Source organism: Protobothrops mucrosquamatus, unplaced genomic scaffold (genome assembly GCF_001527695.2).
Source record: "Protobothrops mucrosquamatus isolate PMUCROS unplaced genomic scaffold, P.Mucros_1.0 scaffold65, whole genome shotgun sequence".
Taxonomy (NCBI): domain Eukaryota; kingdom Metazoa; phylum Chordata; class Lepidosauria; order Squamata; family Viperidae; genus Protobothrops; species Protobothrops mucrosquamatus.
Genome location: NW_015386443.1, coordinates 113,717 through 134,062, shown reverse-complemented (window position 1 = coordinate 134,062; position 20,346 = coordinate 113,717). Strand labels below are relative to the sequence as shown.

General features: G+C 34.1%; 1 protein-coding gene across 1 annotated transcript in view; it reads left to right on the top strand.

Moving 5' to 3' along the window:
• The window catches only part of TRIM33 (tripartite motif containing 33), a 44,639-nt gene that overhangs the window by 12,148 nt on the left and 12,145 nt on the right, over nt 1-20,346 (top strand). The window contains exons 5-11 of the mRNA XM_015812048.1: nt 2,129-2,245; nt 4,148-4,262; nt 10,134-10,280; nt 15,497-15,614; nt 18,513-18,760; nt 18,960-19,130; nt 19,608-19,808. Coding sequence (XP_015667534.1) covers nt 2,129-2,245; nt 4,148-4,262; nt 10,134-10,280; nt 15,497-15,614; nt 18,513-18,760; nt 18,960-19,130; nt 19,608-19,808 — 1,117 coding nt within the window. The remainder of the gene's footprint in view (nt 1-2,128; nt 2,246-4,147; nt 4,263-10,133; nt 10,281-15,496; nt 15,615-18,512; nt 18,761-18,959; nt 19,131-19,607; nt 19,809-20,346) is intronic.

Here is a 20,346-nt window from a genome sequence, read left to right as displayed (position 1 = left end):
AAGTCTTCTTTCCTTTTGCTTTTATGAAAAATAGGCTTGTAGTAATTCAGCTTTTTGTTTCTAATCCTGATATAGTTAGATTATGTGACAATTAAAAATAAGTAGGCATCTAAATAAAAAAGTTTTTGTCAATGTAATCATGACTTTTAATTGTTAACTTTATATATGCTTGTACATTAGTAAAGCAATGTTCTTTGATTTTAGATGATACCTGAAGCAGGTGCCATTTTAGAAAGAAACATTCCCTCCGGTATGGAGGTGGTGGGTGGGAGGAAGGAAGGAAATGTCTCTTCTAAGTTAGTGCCAGTGCTTTTGGTTCTTGTAAGTACACTTGTCTAAAAAATATTTTTTTCTAAACTATATTGCCTAATTAACCAGAAGTTTTTTAACATATCAGAATTTCATAAATAGTTTAAAGTTGCATCACTAAAATTGCAATACTAAACTTCAGAGATATTTGCAGCTTCTTTTGCATTGTCATTTTTTAGATCAGCATTAATAAATTGAATAAAATAAGGATAACAACAAATTTTAATGGTAGTTTAGCTACAAAACTTTCATTATATGATTTAGGTCTGTGGAGCACATTGGATCCTGAGGGAAAAATGTATTTTGGAATACATATAGATATGCACAAATATGTATTTTCCCTGGATTCATTCTGAACTTTGGAGGTTAGCAGCACTATGCCAGGAATAGATGCTTTAATTGTTGCTGACAGATGCTTTGTGAGCACCTCCATATACTCTGAGGCATCTTCCTCATTCAAAACAGAAGTACAGCTCCAGTATGATCTTGAACTGATTAAGAAAATTGCTGGAAGAAGTTACATTTCATAAATGCTGAATTATTACCTGCTAAGTTGCTATTGGAATCAGCAATGATACTGCTGATATTTTAACAACAGTTGAACTAATCTTTGAATTCAGTACATAGATTATAGCAAAGGTTACTTTTTAATTGTTTTTAAAACTGTTTTAAAGAGAGATATAGTGGTAATTATTAGTTCTAACAAGTTCAATTTTGTTGAATGGACAGAATATAACTTTTGTGTAGAAACTGTGTTCAAGTCTTGTGAAAAACCAAGGCAAATTCTGTTTGAATTGCAGATTTGGAAGTCTTATGTACTTTATCAGTTTACCCAGTTTATGTCATTTTTGTCCGTGATGTCTGTGTATAAATGAACAGATAGCATAAAAATATGGGAAGCATTCTTCCTTCTCCTCCTTTCTTAACTTGTGTTAGGTAGTTACTAGCACTAGTAAAGATATAAATAGCAATATATTCTTATATGTTTATATATGAAAATATCTTTAATGGTTTACATCCACGCTAGATCTTTCTATTTTTCTTTCTTTATTACCTAAAATGGTTAAAGACATTAAATTATTTTAATTCCCATATGTTTTTAAAATAATATATTGTCTGTCATTAAAATACTTCGGCAATCTGGGTTTAGCATAGCGTAAATAATAGATATGTACCATATTAAGTAATCTACCTTAAACTAAATTAACTTAGTTTATCTAGAATATTTAAGTACTATTAGTAAAGTTGAAATAGCAATAGGGAAAATGTAGTGGATTTCTTTTTGATGGACTATTGGCAATAGTACAACTGTTTTATCAGATACTGATTATAATCTGGATGAGCACAATAGAAAGATTTGTGTGGTGTGTATTCTGATAATAAAAGGAGACAATGTGTCTTCTTCAGAGTTCTTATTTATCTTTCCCAATTAAATGTGTATAAAAATTATCTCAATGTATTAGAAGCAGACAAGATTATCATCAGTCTGCAAAAACATATCTATTTTCATATGTCTGCCTCTGGATATCATATATGAACTGTTTTGATAAAATGCCAGAATACAATAAAGTTCTCACATTGTTTAGAAACTTAATCTCTTGGAGATAAACTATTTTGAGACATCAGACAAGCTAGGGTATGATTCTGATGACTTAGAGATGCATCTGTTCATACACAATAAAAATTTGTTGGTAATGTCTAAATTTAAAAGGGTTTTTAAAATACCTCTACGTATATGGTAGTATACCTTTTTATTAATAAAATGTAATAATACTCTGACCCTTCATAGTATGTGTGTTGTATTTTCTGGTTTTGGAAGGTATCAGTTTTTGGAAGAGGCATTTCAAAATCAAAAAGGTGTTATTGAGAATCTCCTAGCCAAACTCCTTGAAAAGAAGAATTATGTTAATTTTGCAGCTACTCAAGTACAAAATAGGTAAGTAACAGTTTCATTAAAAGAGCTGATCTTTTATTTAAATTGAGCAAATTATTAAAATTTCAATATCACATTGCTTTCCTTAAAAGTTAAGCAGTTGGTAACAGTGATAACCAAGTTTCGATGAAGAGAAACTTCTATAGTGGATCCACTATACCAGCTGCATAAAAGAACACAAATAATCATGTAGAAGCTTTTGCACAAATGTTTATTTTTAGGGATATTTAACTATTTTGATGTTTCAATCTCAGGTGAAATAATTTAGTGCTTTTTTCCTCATTTTAAAAGTCATTGTAAGGCATTGCAAAGAGGAGTCAAGAAATGTTGGCTCACTTAACAGCCATTTAAAATTTTACTTGTCAGAGTTTTCTTGAGGCAATGAAAATATGGTACATCTGCTTGCAGTGATCTGTATAGCAGATCAAGAGATCCATAAATGCCATTAAAATATTAAACATTTTATTATATTTAACACATCTAGTAAACATAGTATACTAAATACAAATCCTCCTGCATTGTTTGATCTTTATCTTTTTTGTAGTTTGTTATCATTGGCTGTCAGTGGCCTTCTTATGATCAAAGTCTGCCATAGAAAATCCATCTAGATTTTCTTTAGTTTGTTGCAGCCTGTGGGAAAGAATTAACCAATATATAAGCATTGTCCATGAGATTCCTATAGAAGTGATTTTGTGATAATCTGCCAGGGTGAGAATAATTGCAATTTGCATAAAGCGCAGTATGCTTTTTTCAAAAGACATCTGGACTTACTTGGTTTTTTCTTTGAAAACGTTTCACTTCTCATCCAAGAAGCTTCTTTAGTTCTTCAAAATATTTTCAGAGAAAAAAAGCAAGAAAGTCCAATTGTCTTTTGGAAAAAGCACCTTTGGGGCAATCATTATCTGAATGATTGAGAATCTCAGTAGATAGTCATTGTGTACCTTTGTTTATATTTGATTCTTATTTTAGACAAAAATCTCATTGAATGTCCTAATTTTACCTCACTATGATACTAACACATCAATTAATATCCAGACATAATTGACATACAATTCTGTTCTGATAGAATTCCCCTCTCCCTGCTCCAGATGGTGGAAATGAATAGACAGAGAAAGGAATAATAAGATGAGGGAATCAAAAATTGATTTTTTATTTTATCAGAGTCTCAAAATCAGCTAGCTGGAGTTTATTGCAGGATGAAGATTGGGGAAGCAAACCAATCACATAATGGCAGTTTTATTTTCGGACGTTCTAACTTCATGGATATGTAATTCACATTTAAGTTACTATAGTTTAGAAAATATAACATAGCACCCTCTGTTACATCTTTGTTATTGATTTGTGCATTTGAGATTCATATAGTTTGAGTCATCTGTGTGTTTGTAACTTGTTTTTTCAGATCAGAATTTCATTTATCAAATAAAAGGAGCATTTTGTTATTTATGACAGGATCCATTCCTTTTTCTGTTTGTAGTTCATTTACTTGTGCATTACTTTTAATAAAACCCAATCAGAACAGTTACCTGTTGTGAAAGGAAAGTAAGAACAGCTAGCTAGGTGAAATAGCTGGGGATTTTATAGTGATAAATGATTTTTAGTTAAGTTTTACTGTTTTCTTACTAATGTAGGAAATCAACAGAAGTGCTATCCTTTACAACATGTAAAATACTTTTTTTAAAACCCAGGAGCAGATTTAAATTCAGAAAAATGCTTTATAGTGTAATAAAAAGAACCTTAAAATTATAATTAATAGTTGTGATGTTTAATGCTATCTTTATTTAAGATAATGATATTTTGTATGAATCTGCATCAGTTTAAATGTTGAGTTTTCATTTGTGTGGGAGAAAAAATCATGCTGAAGATGTTGTAATGTAAGTGCCTGATGACAGATTTCTCTCTTTTCAGGATAAAAGAAGTAAATGAAACTAACAAACGAGTAGAACAGGAAATCAAAGTGGCTATTTTTACCCTCATTAATGAAATCAATAAAAAGGGAAAATCTCTCTTACAACAGCTTGAGGTACAATTAAATTTAAAAGTGAACATAATGTGGGTGTTGATGTGTATTATTATTTTGATTTAAATGAGCTTTTAATAGCTCTTTCCTTGATATACCCTGTCATTGCAACACACTTTCAGTTTTTATTTCTTTCCATTTTAATCTGGTCATAGGAAGATCAGAAGCATCTATTTTCACTTTAATTTAGTGTATAGTTTCTCCAAAGAAGTTTAGAGTTGAATTAGTTTATAAGTGTAGCATATAAACAGTAGTTTAATTCAATCTATGCAAGGTTTAAGATATTTGTTTTTCCCCTTAAGATTCAGTCTCCACCCTAAGGTTGAAAATGTTAGTCTATCTATTCTAGTGGATTACGTGCTCTGAAATCCACAAAAGGGGTTCTGGCAAATGACCACTCTTGATCTAAATCATAGCGTGGTATCTTTAGTTTTGGTTTAGTACCATTCGGGCATAGTTAGCAGCGAGAAAAGTTCAGGCTAACTTGGTGAACTAAACTGAATATGAGAGTAGGAATGCAAAGAATATAAACATGCATCTATTGTCAGTCAACACTAGAAGGGCTAAAGACAGGAGGAAATCCATTTTCCTTCTTTAAAGAGGGTGGAGCTGGACAATATTGGGAAAGGTTTGAGATCTGCCTAGATAGAAATTCTAAACTACCATTCCCATTTACTCAGAAACTGCTGCTGGTTGTGATTCTCATAGTCTTTGTGGGAATCTGACAAGAACATTATATGAACCCATCCAGTTGTAACATAAAAAAAACATAGTTAAATGTAGTAATATGATATATAACATAACACATAATATTAACCTCTTCCTTAGTGTAGTTTGGATGTCTCCCTTTCTCATTATGGAAATAGTTTTCATTCATTAGCTATCCTGTTTCTATATCTGCCGAGCCTTATTCAAGAACAAGCTATTGGTTGGAACTGTACACTAATGCAGGTGCTGAAGAGTTACACCACCAATCCATTTGCTCTATCCACTATAGCAGTTGCCTTATTCAGAATATTTTTATTTTCTCTTTTTGAATGTGATTGTGCTGAGCTCTTTTTCATTTAATTTTTACTCAGATTTAACATAAAGTTCAATTTCTTCTTCATTATGGTCCATGTATTTATGTTACGTTTCATTTTTTTTATCTTCTATATCAGTGGTGGCGAACCTATGGCACGGGTGCCAGAGGCAGCACTCAGAGCGCTCTCTGTGGGCACGCGCATCGTCGCCCCAGTCCTAGGCCTTCAGCTGGGTTTTATAAAACCTTTTCACTTTAGGCCTCCGCCACCGTGTGCAAAAAAAAAAAAAAAGGTTCAATCAATCAGTCAATTTCAACTTCTCGCAGGAAAAAAAAAGATCTTGGAAAGTTGGAATTGATTGATTGAACTTTTTAGTCCCACCCAGTCTGCCGTTACCACCGCAGCCACGCCCACTCAATGGGCCACACCGACCCAATTGGCCACACCCAGCCAATGGGCCATACCCACACGGCACCCGATGATGCATAAGTGGGTTTTGGGTTGCAGTTTGGGCACTCAGTCTCTAAAAGGTTCGCCATCACTGTTCTATATATATCCTTAGTCTTGACTGTGACTTCAGGGGCCACACTTAGAAAATCTATTATTGTGAGAATATATTGCCTCTTACAAGGCAAGGATTATTACAAAGGTGATTCCTGTTGTTTTTGCCAGTTATTTTAGAATAGGCTTATTATAACATATCACCCAGACTTCATATGTTTGAGGAATATTTTAAGATGTGAATGTGATAGTTGTCAGTGCAAGCATTTATACATTTACTATCTTTACTCAATGTTAAATAAATTGCAGTTAATAAACTTATACAGGACCTGATCTGGTCTGGTCTGGTCTGGTCTCATTGTTTCACTAATTGCCAGATCCCTTGTCACTATGTTATTGATAAATGAATCTAGATTAAGGGGGCTGCTGATCTTAGTATAAGAAAAGACTTCAGATTGCTACTATCATAAAACGTTGTGGTAAAACCCTATTATCCATATCTTTGACTTCCAAGAAATTGGAGACAATGTCTGAATTCAGAGAAATAGTTATGAAGTATATTTTTAATCATTTTAATCAACTCCTTCATTACTGAATTTGCTCAGTTAAAAAAAAGGTGAAAAAAGGCAGGAATTAAATTCAAGATATGTTCATTGCTACATCCCTACTGATTTATTTATTTTTCTAATATCAGCATTTCTATTAGAGAAAATGAACCGGGAATGAGCATTTCCAGAAAGCAAAGTGCTATGTTAAGGTGTTTGTAAAGTAATGCCATGACGTCTGTTAAGCAACTTAAGCAACAAATTAATGCAGAGCGGCAGCATATAAATTTAATGAATAAATAATAATTCAGGTCCTGGAACAAATATTTCTAAAGTACTCTAACTTCTTGATACTGTTTCTTCTGACATCTCTTTTTGAACTTCAAGGCATTTTGTGAACTATTAGGAGTGCATTTGGCCTTTGAAAGGCATAGCAGAGACAGGGAAAAAAGGGCAAAGCCAGAACAATTACTAACATCGGATTTAGCTGATTTGATTTAAATTTAAAATATGATTTCTCCCTATATGATTAATAATTTTCATATTATTCCACTTTAAATATTACAATTTAATAGAAACGTAGAATTAAAAGGGGCTTCATGTCATTTTTTTTTCTGTCACTAGTGTCTTAGCCGCTTAACACCTTTGGTGATTCATACAAATACTTCTGCTGATTCTTGGATTTTTGAAGTTGTCTGGAAACTTCTTAGACAATTGTACCTTTCTTCCTCTTTTGGAAGACATCTCTGCTCTACTGGGCAAAGAAGTGATAGGGGAGGGTTATTGTGATTAACTGGTACAGTTCTTTAACATTTTTCACTTTTCTCCAAAAAGTGATGTGTCATGTTAAGTCTTCAGGATGTCAGAATTGTTATTACCTCGAAAGCAAATATTCTGTCATCATGCATGCTGAAATCTTGTTTATTTATCAGAAATAAAGTTGCTTTTAAGTCAATCCCAGCTCCTGGTGACTTTAGGGATACATTGATTCAGTTTTCTTGGCAATAAGATGGTTTGCCACTGCCTGCTTCTGGAATATCTTTTTAGCTTCCTAGTCTTGTCTGCTGTAGCTTTGAAATTCCTGGCAGGGTCCCATCTAGGAACTAACTAAGCCCAGCCCTATTTAGGTTTCAAGTCAAAATCAACTAAGTGTTGCCACCTGCTAAGATATTTATTATAACATATTTTAAAAATTGTTTATCTTCAGTTAAATAGCAATCATACCAAACCACACTTCTCATTGATAGCATTTTTACATTCTTATGCATGTTAACATAAAAGCTAATGAAAGCTCTTGGGAAACTTCCCCCATCAATTCAGGTTCCTAAACTTAGTTGAAATTTATCAATGATTCTTGCAGAATTTTCATTATTACTTGAACTTTAAATGACCTCTCACTTTTATCTTTCTTAGTGACAATCACATCAACCTGACAAACTTTATATTTTGTGTATTGATGATCTATAAAATTCCACAAAAGAGTGCTTTGACCAGATTTAAATCTTGTGAAAAATACTTTTTAAAAAAAATTCCATCTCCTTACCATTTAATTGAATCCACTTGCTGACCACTCATGTATGTAACACAGAAATCATTGGGAAGAACAGGTTACTTACTTGCAGCTGCAGTTGTAGTAATCTGTTCTTTTCTTGTTGTTAGTGTCAGTTGGCACAGTTTCTGAAATTTCTCAATGAGGGCCTGCCAAATATACTCAACTGTACAGTGTTTCTTCTTGCGGTTTGATGTAGAACCCTAACTGAATAAAACAATGTGTAATCAAAAACCCATAGTTACAGGTAAGCAACCTGATTTTCCTATCTAAAACTGTTTACATAATTGTAAACATTCATTCTAGAAGAAAGTAAAGGAACCAGTTGCAGAAGCCACTTGACTGTAACTCTAATATTGCTTCTTTCTTGTGAAATTTTATTAAAATCTTTGCCTGTGTTACATGCAATATGATTCATTTCAGATCTCTTACTAGTAATATTTTGCTTTTTTGGATTGAAGTTTTCTGATTATATCTTCTTTTATTTTTAAAGCTGCTCATGCAACCTCGCCCCCCCCCCAAGTCTGGTTGAAACATCTTCTGCAATATTGAAAGATAGATTAGAGCAATGTTAGAAATGATGTGCTAAGTTTACAGTAATTTATTCTATAACCATATTCTGTCAGTAGAATTTTAAAGTTGAAGCTAGAAGGCCATCTATTAGTGCATTAATCTTTGTACTTTGTACTACATTTCTTTCCCTCAATCTAATACCCTAATGTGTTGGATCACAAGTTCTGGAATTCTAATAGAAAACCATAATACTTAGACAGGATCAGAAACTAGACTAGATCATTTTGAATAAAATCTCTTTCAATACATTAGTAAAATAATTGTAGAAAACAAATATTGAGCAGAAGATAAATGAGAAAGAAAGCAATGGTTAATATTATGCTGAATGATAAACACTTTTAGAGACGGGTAGAGTAACAGTCACAGTTATGATTTTTCATACCGTAGTGTCATTGGGTTTGAGTTTCATGAGAAAATGTTGAGATTTGTTTAATTTAGACACAACAGTGGAAAATGTTACTTATATTGTAAGGTTGCAGCTTCTGAAAAATGACTTGAAATACTGTAGGATTTTGATGTCACAAAAGTAACTTACTCTTTCCACTGAGAAATCATATTTCTGTTCCATGGTATCTACCATTGTATTTCCCAGACACATGGTGTACCCAATTCCTCTTTTAATTTTAATATGATTTTCTGTTTTAATTAAGAAATATCATTATAAAGCCTATAAAACAATTACTGAACTTGTTTTTAAATAAGATATTATAATCACTTGAGGATGCTTGTTATATTCATTGCTTAGCAATTGACACGTACAAAATTTATTCAAATTCTGTCAAAATACAGGTGAAAGATTTAGCCCTAAAAAAAGCATTTTCCTAAAGCAGAATAGGTATAATGAAATTCATAGTGTAATAATCTTTAATATACTTTGAGCATTTATTAGGTGGCAGAACTATATACATTTCAAATATAAAACAGTAGAGCTGTAAGTAGATAGTGTTATTAGATAATGAGACTGATGAGAAAGAGTGGGTATTTGTAACTAAAATAAAAAGAACAGCTGTATTTTGTTGCATAAAACTAATATTATTACCTCCAAATTTTAGAGTTGGGGCTTAATTGTTTCATTCATGTCACTGTTACTATCTGTGGGAGTTTGCCTGGTGGACTTGATTTGTTAGTGGTCTCTATCAAAATATTTTGAAATGACATAACAATGGGATTTGCTGTTTAAAGAAAGTTAAAATCTCTGAGACCCACAATAATGTTTGGATAACATTATTTTTGAGAATAAGTGGTATCATTTTGAAATAGAGATCTTAAAAGACAATACTGAAAACTGCATAATCAGAAGACAGATGGAGTGGAGCTTGTCTAAATTTGATCAGTGTTTGGATGAAAGGTGGGTTAGTTTGAGGTTGGTTTTAAAAGAAAGTGGCTATAAGTGCAATAAATAACATTAAGGCACACAAAGCCACAATTTTAACTCAATTACAATTACAATCTTGTCTTGCAGGTGAATCTAATTTAGGACTATTGCCTTTGGAAAACATAATTGTTAAATTGCACATAACATAGATTTCCGTGCTGCAATACTTTTTTAAAAAGCTTTGTATTATTATTATTAGAACACATAATCTCGCAGTGCTTGCTAGATGTCAACATTGTGATAAGAGGCTTTATTATTGCTATTGTGTATTTTTAATTGATTCAATATGTATGCATTCTCTCTGTTCAGACTGTGACAAAGGAGAGACAGATGAAGTTAATACAACAACAGAATGATATCAGTGGTTTATCAAGACAGGTGAAGCATGTGATGACATTCACTAATTGGGCCATTGCAAGTGGCAGCAGCACTGCATTGCTCTATAGCAAGCGACTGGTAAGAAAAATAAGATTTTATATTTGCAGTTTGGCTATAAATTCTATTATTGCAATAAAACAACAATCTTTATTTTGAAAATCTGTATTTTTCTTATTCTCTAGTCTTTAAAAAAATTGTTTGTTTTTCACATTTTTTTAACATATTACTTTGTATTTCAATTGTTGATATATTTGGTTTATCAAAGCCAAACTGTAAAATCATAATCTAGGATGTTAGAGGTTTTAAATGCTGAAATGGGATGATATTCTCTTTCTAGCAATTATATTTTCTCATCTGTAACCTATTCCCAAAGCAATTCAAGATTATTAATACAGGGTAGCCAAATGGTATATTGGTCAGGTGATATGTTTTATTTAACATTTATTTTGTAATGGAACGTTTAGTAATGGTAAAGAAACTGAAAAAACCCAATATATATAAAATGTCAGTATTGTTTTCAGAACAGAAGAAAAAAATCGTGTTATTTCTTTATTCTCAGATTAAACAGTGAGACTGGAGGTTTACTAAAGGCAAGAAAAATGCCATAATAAATCCAGAGTTATACAGATACCGTGTTTCTTTGAAAGTAAGGCTTACTCTGAAAATAAGCCCTAGCTTGATTGGGGGGACTAATATAAGCCCTACCCCCCAAATAAGCCCTAGTTTTGGGGCAAAGCACACACCTAAAAATCAAGCTGGAGTGGGGGTGTGGAGCTGCCTCACGCGCCCCACACCCACTTACTTTGCAGCCAGGCCTCTCCTTGCTGGCCTATTTCTTCTGCAGTGTCTTCTGCAGCCAGACCTGCATTTCTCAGTCACACGCCTTTCCGGAAGGCCACTGCAGCTGACAACCGAGCTATGGATTCAGTCCATAGCTCAGTTTTGCAAGTTCTCTGCAGCTGAGAACTGAGCTATGGATTGAATCCATAGCTTGGTACTCGGCTGCAGTGGCCTTCCAGAAAGGGCTGACTGCAAAATGCAGGCCAGAGTCCATTCCCACTTGCAGAATGAAGCTGCTCCTTCGGCCACAGAAGAAGTGGGCCAGCTGAGCAGGGCTGTCGGTGCCGGAGATGAGTATAAAAAACCCCTCTCCCCCAAAATAAGACCTAGTGCCTCTTTTGGAGGCAAAACAAAACAAAACACCTGGTCTTATTTTTGAGGAAACACGGTACTTGCAGAACAAATTTTCTTTCACTATCTGAATTAGATTTGAAGGTGCATAGAGAGTTACAGAATGGATGGGGGTTTATCAGTAGTATCTCTTGATAGAAAGATACATCTGTGCATCTAGAATGGGAGGGGTCCTTGGTGTTCTCTGAACATGTTGTCTTACACAGTTTCATTACCCAAACTAGATAACATCATCAGTACTAGTCACCGCTTCCAGAAGTGATTAATGCTCCAACACTGGAAGTTTTTAAGAACAGATTGGACAACCATTTGTCTGAAATGATATAGGGTTTCCTGCCTGAGCAGGGGGTTGGACTAGATGACCTCCAAGGTCCCTTACAACTTTATTGTTATTGTTATTAGCTCTGGCCCTGATGATGTTACCTAGTTTGAGTAATGAACCATCTGTAAGAAAACAACCAAGCTCAGAGAGCACCAAGGACCTCTCATTTCAACCTTGCGCTACAAATATTCTCCTTTATTAATCTGATTCTAGAATGTATTGGTATTTGATTGAACATTCTGCTCAATTATATGTGTGCATTAGAGTGATGGTTTACAAGGTATTCTTAGAGATCCTAGTTTGCAAATAGTATGTTAAAATAATTGGGTAAAATTGAATCTTGATTAAGATTGTGGCTCACTAGCCAAAATGAGCCCATGTGATTGGTATTGTTAAGAAATGTTGCGTACTTTGCTCATTCTTTATCTTCCTAAAATGTGTTTTATGAAGGCCTCAGCTGACTGAAGCCATGTGGGCCATAAGAGGTCAATATCTGTAGGTTGTATGTTGACTACCATGGTGTTTGGAATATGGCACCTTTGAATATGAAGAGAATATATGATAATGAGCATGAATTAATTATTGAAAAAAAATAAAAATAGATATATGTTACATCTTTGTAAAACCCTAGGGAGCATGTAGTGGGGTTTAATGGCAATTTGAGCTTATGGGATGAAGTTGACGAATACACACATGGAATTGAAATTATTTAATTTTGAATGATCTGGAGGAAGGTTTTCTGTAACATGGTTGAATGGAGATGGAATGACAGTATACAAAGAATGCTTAGGCTATACAAAAACCCAAAATGGATGGAAATGGTGATTATTTAGTATCTGCTTAGGAAGATATCTATTAATTTCAAATACATGGTTGAAGTTTGAATTTGGTTGTGCATAATGTATCAAAGAAATAAATAAAAAAAGCTTTATTTGGTTGGTTAGGATGAAAGATTATAAAGGATAGAAGGTTGCTGAAACCTGAATGTAAGAAGGCTATTTTTATCAGTATAATGTAAAAAAGAAAAAAAAATAGAGTGTAAGGAAGGTTAGAGTTAGGAAAATTAAATTAGGAATTTTATTTACATTATTTGACAATGCATTATGTTATAAAGTGCCACAGAAATGCTGTAGTTACACTAATAGGAAGCATGAGATGATGCAGTGAAAAAGGTTATGAATGAGGAAATTTTTATAAGAGAAAGACTGCTGCAAATAATGAGAGAAAGATACTGAATTATGGGCATAGAGAAAAAAGATGACTGTAAGGTATAATTAAAGATAGCATGGAATAATTATGATTAAAAGAGTTAGAAAATGAAGAGTGGTCTTGATTGAAATAAAAATTGGTTTGGAAGTAGGTGAAAAGGACTGAACAAGGTTCTTCAGCAGGATGAACAGAATTAAATGATTTGGCATGAAACCAAGTTTGGAAATGCTGGATGGAGTATTTTAGTCTCTTATGAGACTAAAAGTGGTATATCAAAGATAATGATGATTATCTTTGCTTTGTTTCCAAAAAGAATTCCAATGCAAATGGGATTTTCTGTTTATGCCTAATTTGTTTAGCTCCTCATTGACGGAGAAGAGGCTGTGGAAGGAGAGCCGGAGAGCCCAGCAGGCAGGGAGGAAAAAGAGGGGCGAAGAAGCTGTGGAAGGAGAGCCCAGCAGGCAGGGAGGAAAAAGAGAGAGGGGAGAAGAAACTATGGAAGGAGATCCCAGAAGGCAGGGAGGAAAAAGAGGGGTGAAGAAGCTGTGGAAGGAGAGTCCAGCAGGCAGGGAGGAAAAAGAGAGAGTGGAGAAGAGGCTGTGTGGAAGGAGATCCCAGCAAGCAGGGAGGGAAAAAAGTGAGGAGAGGAAGAGAGGAAGAAGGACCACCAGCCAGCTGACCCATCCATATTAATAACTATGGATAAATTCATCATACATTTGTCAATGCAAAGGGAAAGGGATTCAGCAAAGGAACCGCCACCGAAGAAATTAAAACCGGTACTTTTCCCCTTTTTTATGGTTCGTAACATTTTATTAGATTATAGAATAAAATACAAAAATACAAAAGCAAATAGTAGGACACAGTGGGGAGGAAAAAGGGAAAAAAGTGAGGGTGAGAAGGGAAAAAAAAGGCATTGACTTCCGACTTCCTCTGCTGCAGTAGTAGAATGAAGCATTAACATCGAACCTCAACTTTTTACTTTTCCATAATAGTATAAACTAGCCATTTCTATAACATCAAATCAATCTAATCAGTAAACCCCCCCCTTTTTTTAGTCATCAAGTTTTTGACACCTTGCTAAGCACTGGTGGTACTCAAATATTGTCATGTCCTATAAGTGGTATCTGTGAAAAGGTTGAAAAGCCCTGCTCTAATTATTCCAGTTTTTAAGATGATTTTCATTACTGAGATATTAAATTGTGTTAAGGTATCAGGGATATACTGTATAAATGAAAAAAAAACTTAGGGAACAGTTGTCTGAATTGTGTAGCATGTGTGAGAAAATTCATCTATGCATGACACCTGAAAGAGTGCTGTTATTCCCTTACAAAAAGGGAGAGGTAGTGTTTATGGATTAATTTTTTAAGCTTGCTGGATAAAAAATGGGAGCAAATAATTGAAATTGGTAGAATGTTTGCTAAGGATAAGAAAATGGATGGGGAAGTTTTAAGATGTGCAAATGCAGGTAGAAAGATAGTATATTTTCATATAAGTGAAAATATTTGTGTGTAGGAGTGCACATTCATCCACTTCATCCATTCAAAGTAAAAGTTGGGTACGTCAGATGAAATATATAAGTGAGTTGAATGCAATGGGAATGAGTTACTTAAGTGGCCTATGTGGTAAAACAGGAATGTATGAATGAAGAATAAACATAGATTTAGTACAAAAATGAGCAGAGTGGTTTGTTTCTTATACAAGAGAAGGAAGATTGAATCTCAGAACAAATATATGAACAAAAATGAGTAGGTTGGAAGGGAAGGGAAAATGGAGAAACAGGTAGCTGTCTAGAATTTATGAGATCCTCAAAAAAAGAAAGAGTAAGAAGTATAAAAAAGGAGTATAAAAACTGTATGGAAGCAAGCTGGTTTATAAGGATATGGAGAAGAACAGCGAATAGTGTTGGTATAATCTAGATTTAATTAGATTCAGTTTTTATTATCTTTGGCCTTTAATTTATTTTTCTAATTACTGCTTCCCCCCCTACACTTATATAATGTTGCTTATTCAAGAAGGGAATAATAGTATTGGTGATGAATGGAACTAACTTGTTGCAATGAAAGGGTGGTTTTTAAAAACATACTACCTGCCCTTTTTTAAAGTCATATCTCTCATAGTTATTAATTAAAAATAAGAGTAAAGTATAGCATATGTACTGAGCATATTTTTTTGCTCATCCAGGATTTTTCGTGGGATAATCTATTCAAAATTACCTGATTATTTTTGATACAAAGTAGTTTAGTTTCATTGATTATCTATTTTTGAACATGGGTACAATTCAAGTTTTACAAAATATTTTTTCAAATATTTTATTAATTTAAAAAGCATGTGAAAGTTATTGTTTGAAACTAAATCCTCTTATCTGTATTCTTTAACATTATGGATATTTATTTTCTTGTGATAAATCAAGAAATCCTTTCATCAGAGTATATAAAGTGGAAATTTAGCTTATCTTGCAATATAAATAAGAAAAGAGTGAATTTTTCAATGTCACTCGTTTGCAAATAGCTTACTTTTAATTTCTTTTTATGCTTTGCATAACAGTAATGTGAGATTATTTGCTTTGCAGATCACTTTCCAGCTGCGACATATTTTGAAAGCACGGTGTGATCCTGTTCCAGCTGCTAATGGAGCAATTCGCTTTCATTGTGATCCCACATTTTGGGCAAAGAATGTAGTCAACCTAGGTAGAGCTTTTCATATTTCTGACAGATTTAATGTGTAAAAAATTGTAATTATAAATGGCATGTTCTTTATAATGTTCCTTATAGGAGACTTCCAGTAAAATAAGGTTTGTTACTGGAGCTGTTCATATGGGAACCAATATGCCTTCTTTAAGATTGAAGCTATCCTCCGGGAGAATGTTCAGAGGTTCTCTGCACGATGACAGTTGATATACACATGATGAAGTGTAACTTATTTATGTAGGTCTGGATTTAAACTAGTGATACAAATGCAACCACAACCCAGATATGTTTCTTTTTCTACCCTGTTTGCTTGCTTTTCTTCATGTAATTTCTTGTTACAAAAATACTTTCCTTTATAATAAATCTTCATTCATGTGGTAATTGACCCTTCTTAATAATAGATAGCAGTGTTTTTCAGAGAAATGCACTGTGAAATGAGATATACAGCATAGTAGTGGCAAAGGGGCATGACAATTGTAAAAGAAGAGAGTGAGTACAGACATGTTATTTGGAAAATATTATTCTATACGGAGTGGTGTATTACATAATTGTGTGGTCACTGTCTTTTACTTCTAAGAATATTAAAAAGACAAGTGTTATTATTATTATAATTACAGTTGGAAAACTCAGAAGCGTAACAATGGGGCTACCTACAAATGTATCAAGAGCTTTCATATTCTAAAAAATAATCAAAAGTCAGATTCAAAATAACCCCAAACTATTTTACTTGGAACAGGCAGAAACTTTGTCTTCCTTTCTTGTCTCCCCCCCTCCCCCCCACCAAACAAGGATATAAAATGCAAGGTTTACAGGAGCAGATGCTCTCTCTTTCAAAACGAATGTTCTTTATTGTTCCTTTCTTTGCAACCCTTGTGTGTCCAGTGTAAACTCTGGAGTAATGGGGTGGAGACTCTTACAAATATTCTTTCAATAAATTGGTGATTGAGCAGAAAGTATGAGATTGTTGGCATAGAGACATTATAATTTCCAGTGAAAAGAAAAATCCAGGGGAAATCAAAAGTCTTGCCTTCCATTATAGCCCTTGCATTTTTCTATATGTAAAAAAAAATAAAAAATAAAAATAAAAACACATTGGTCCATGTACTGTATTTCATTTATATCTTCTCAACATGTATCAAATAATATATTTCTATTTCTTATAGTGAAATAGATCCCATTGAGAATACATTTAGATTTAATAAATAAGAACTAATAGTCAACATCTAAATTAGAAACAGCCTTGTGGGTATGTACAAAGGCTTACATGTCCATACCAGGTTTTTCCCATGTTCTTCTCCACCAGCAGCACCTCTTACTCTGTTGGAGGCCACTTTTGAGGTTCCCAAACTTCAGGGTAGTGTGAGAGGATGCTTCTGGAAAGGGGGAGATACCCAAACTCCCTGTTACATGTGCAGAGCTCATCATATGGTCCTTTGGAATGGGAATGTACATTGGGAACTGAAAAGGTATTGCAAATGAAATATTATAAAACTGTTTGAAAAGATCCTAGAGGGTGCAGAAATGTTTAAACTGTATTTTATTTTATTGAAATAAATATTTAAGTACAATTTTTGATAAATACACATGACAATAATAAAATGCCTGGGTTAAAACTGAGATGACATTGGATATCATTGTCAGATTCTTAAGCAACAATAATCTTTTAGAGAAGGAACAGAATCTTCCATTTTGATCATTGGTAGTAGAGAGCAAGAATAGAGTATTTTTTAAAAAGAATTATGGCCACTGTTCTGGAGAAAATAATATTTCTTATTTTATACAAGAACAAACTAGTACTAAATAGGGCTGTGCAATAAATCAGATTTAGCTTCAACTGTAGGGGCAGCCATGCAATTCTGGGAAAGATGCAGCTGCTATAAAGAATTGCAGGGAAGTATCTTTTTGTAATCAAATTGAAATACTGATAATATTAAAATATATCAGAATAGCAAGAAGAAGAAAAAATGGTTCATCAAAGAATATTCAAAATAGGGGTTTTCATATATTGTATAATCCTGAGAATAACTCAGAGACCATGCTTTATGCCAGCGACTACAAGTGTTAATGAGATTTTGCTGTTGTAATTAAAACTACATCCATAATTTTCTCCCTTTTTAATTTTTTCAGTAATAAATATCTTTTAGGACTTAAGTGAAAAAAAATCTAATTACATATTATACAAGAGGTAAAAAAATTTCTGCAGCTAACGATCAAAGTGTATGGAAAATCACATGTATATTGAAACGAGGTGCTACTTTTTGAGGAAAATGTTCCATTGAACTTAGTTTGATCAAAATAAATAATGCAGATACATTAAAATTCACATCTTATATATCCATTAAGTACAAATATGACTGAATTTTTTAACATAAAAAAATACATGAAGTCTTTTTTACTCTCTGAGCTTGGCTGTTTGCTTGCAGACATTTCATTACTCAACTAGGTAACATTAATAATATCATTTAGTTGGGTAATGAAATACCTGAAAGCAAATAACCAGGTTAAGAAAGCATCAGGGACTCCATAGTTCAACCCCAAGCTGCATGCGTTGTCTTCTAGTCCAGGGGTCCCCAACCCCGGTCCGTGGAGCAGAACCAGGCTATGGCATGCCAGCAACCGGGCCGCACAAACAAGCAAAGCCCCATCCGCGAGATGCAGGCAGCACACAAAACCACACACCCTCTGGTCTGTGGAAAAACCTCTCTCCACCGAACCGGTCCCTGGTGCCCCAAAGGTTGGGGACCTCTGTTCTAGTACACTAGAAGATACGCTAGTTGTGTATTTTTAAAGCTTCATCCCTTAATGTGAAGCTAATGTATACTAATCACAAAGATTTCACTGTTAAACTTTATTTAAAGTAAAAGCTTTTTGTTAATCATACTTTCTCCTATTGTCTAGGTAATCTTGTTATTGAAAATAAGCCAACACAAGGTTACACTCCTAATGTAGTAGTGGGACAAGTTCCTCCAGGAACAAATCATATCAGCAAACCTCCAGGGCAAATTAATCTTGCACAGCTTCGGCTCCAGCACATGCAGCAGCAGGTGTTTGCGCAACAAAAACACCAGCAGTTACAGCAGATGAGGATGGGGCAGCCTGCAGGGCAAATGACGCGCCAGGCAGGTCCACAGATGCTTCAGCAACAGGCAAGTCTCTAGACTCTTTCAGATACTCATATAATCTCCAAGATAGTTTTCAGGCATAAAATTACACACGTTTAAAGTTTATATAGGGCTACGTTTTGTTAATTCTAATATCAGTGCAATGCAGTTTATTCCCTTATGAAGAAGAGGAAAAACATGGGAAAAGAGACTAGTGTTTTATAAAATTCATTATATTTTGTAGCCTCCACGGTTGATAAGTATGCAGACCATGCAGAGGGGTATGAATTGCGGTGCTTTCCAAGCTCATCAGATGAGAATGGCTCAGAATGCAGCTCGTCTCCCAGGGATACCACGCCACAACGGGCCCCAGTATTCTATGATGCAGCCACACTTACAAAGACAAGTATATGCTGTGTGCACATTTTGTTTCCCACCTTTCATTTTAGAAAAGTGAATCAGCTTGTTTTTTATATCAGTATAATTTAGCTATGAAAATGCTTTCAAAATTAAAAGCATCATTTCTATTTGCTATTTAAGGAAATGGATTTCTGCTTGCTATTTAAGGAAATGGATTCAAATTTTGTTATAAGAATCTTAAATTAGATACAAACCTAGTTTTCCATGCATAAGGCATGCAATATTCATGGGTATTAGTTTACCACAATTTTTATTGCTTTGATTGTTGGCTCTTACAGATTTGTTAATCCATAAGAATTTGTTCTCTGATAAAAAGGAAAAGTTGTAAGTGTCCAAAAACATCAGCATTAAGTTATGAACAAGAAAATGTTATTATTTTGATTTATTAAAAATAACAGGTTAAAATGAATATTGCTCTCCTGTTTAGCTAACTTCATGATAATTTCTATTTTTTTCTCTCCCCTCTTCTTAGCATTCAAATCCAGGACATGCAGGTCCCTTCCCAGTTGTTTCAGTACATAACAATACTATCAATCCAACAAGCCCAACAACAGCCACCATGGCAAATGCTAATCGTGGTCCAACAAGCCCATCCGTAGCAGCAATAGAGCTTATTCCATCAGTAACCAACCCAGAAAATCTACCTTCCCTGCCAGATATTCCTCCCATACAGGTAAGCATATTAGATAAAAAAAAGAATGAAAGTTAATTGTTACTGAAATTAACATTTAACACATACGCTTGGGTAAAATGTTTTATAATTTGTATTAAAAAGATAAAATCCAATCTATAGGATGTCTTTATTAGAATGTCTCTTTTTGCACTGGAGACTGCAAGAATGATTAACAAGATTTGTGTTTAAGTCTTCACTCAATCTTGGAATTTATTGCACAAATTCAAGGTTAATATCTCTCATGATCAAGGATATCTCCAGAATATGTGTGTGTGTGTATGTGTGTGTATATGTGTGTGTGTATGTATGTATGTATATAATAATGTATGTATATAATAATACGCTCTCACAGAGTGGGTCTCCTCAGGGTACCGTCGGCCAGACAGTGCCGGCTGGCGACCCCAAGGGGGAGGGCCTTCTCTGTGGGAGCTCCCACCCTCTGGAACGAACTGCCCCCAGAGATCAGGGTGATTCCTGATCTCCCTTCCTTCCGCCGCGCCCTCAAGACGTGGTTGTTCCAGCAAGCGGGACTGGCCTA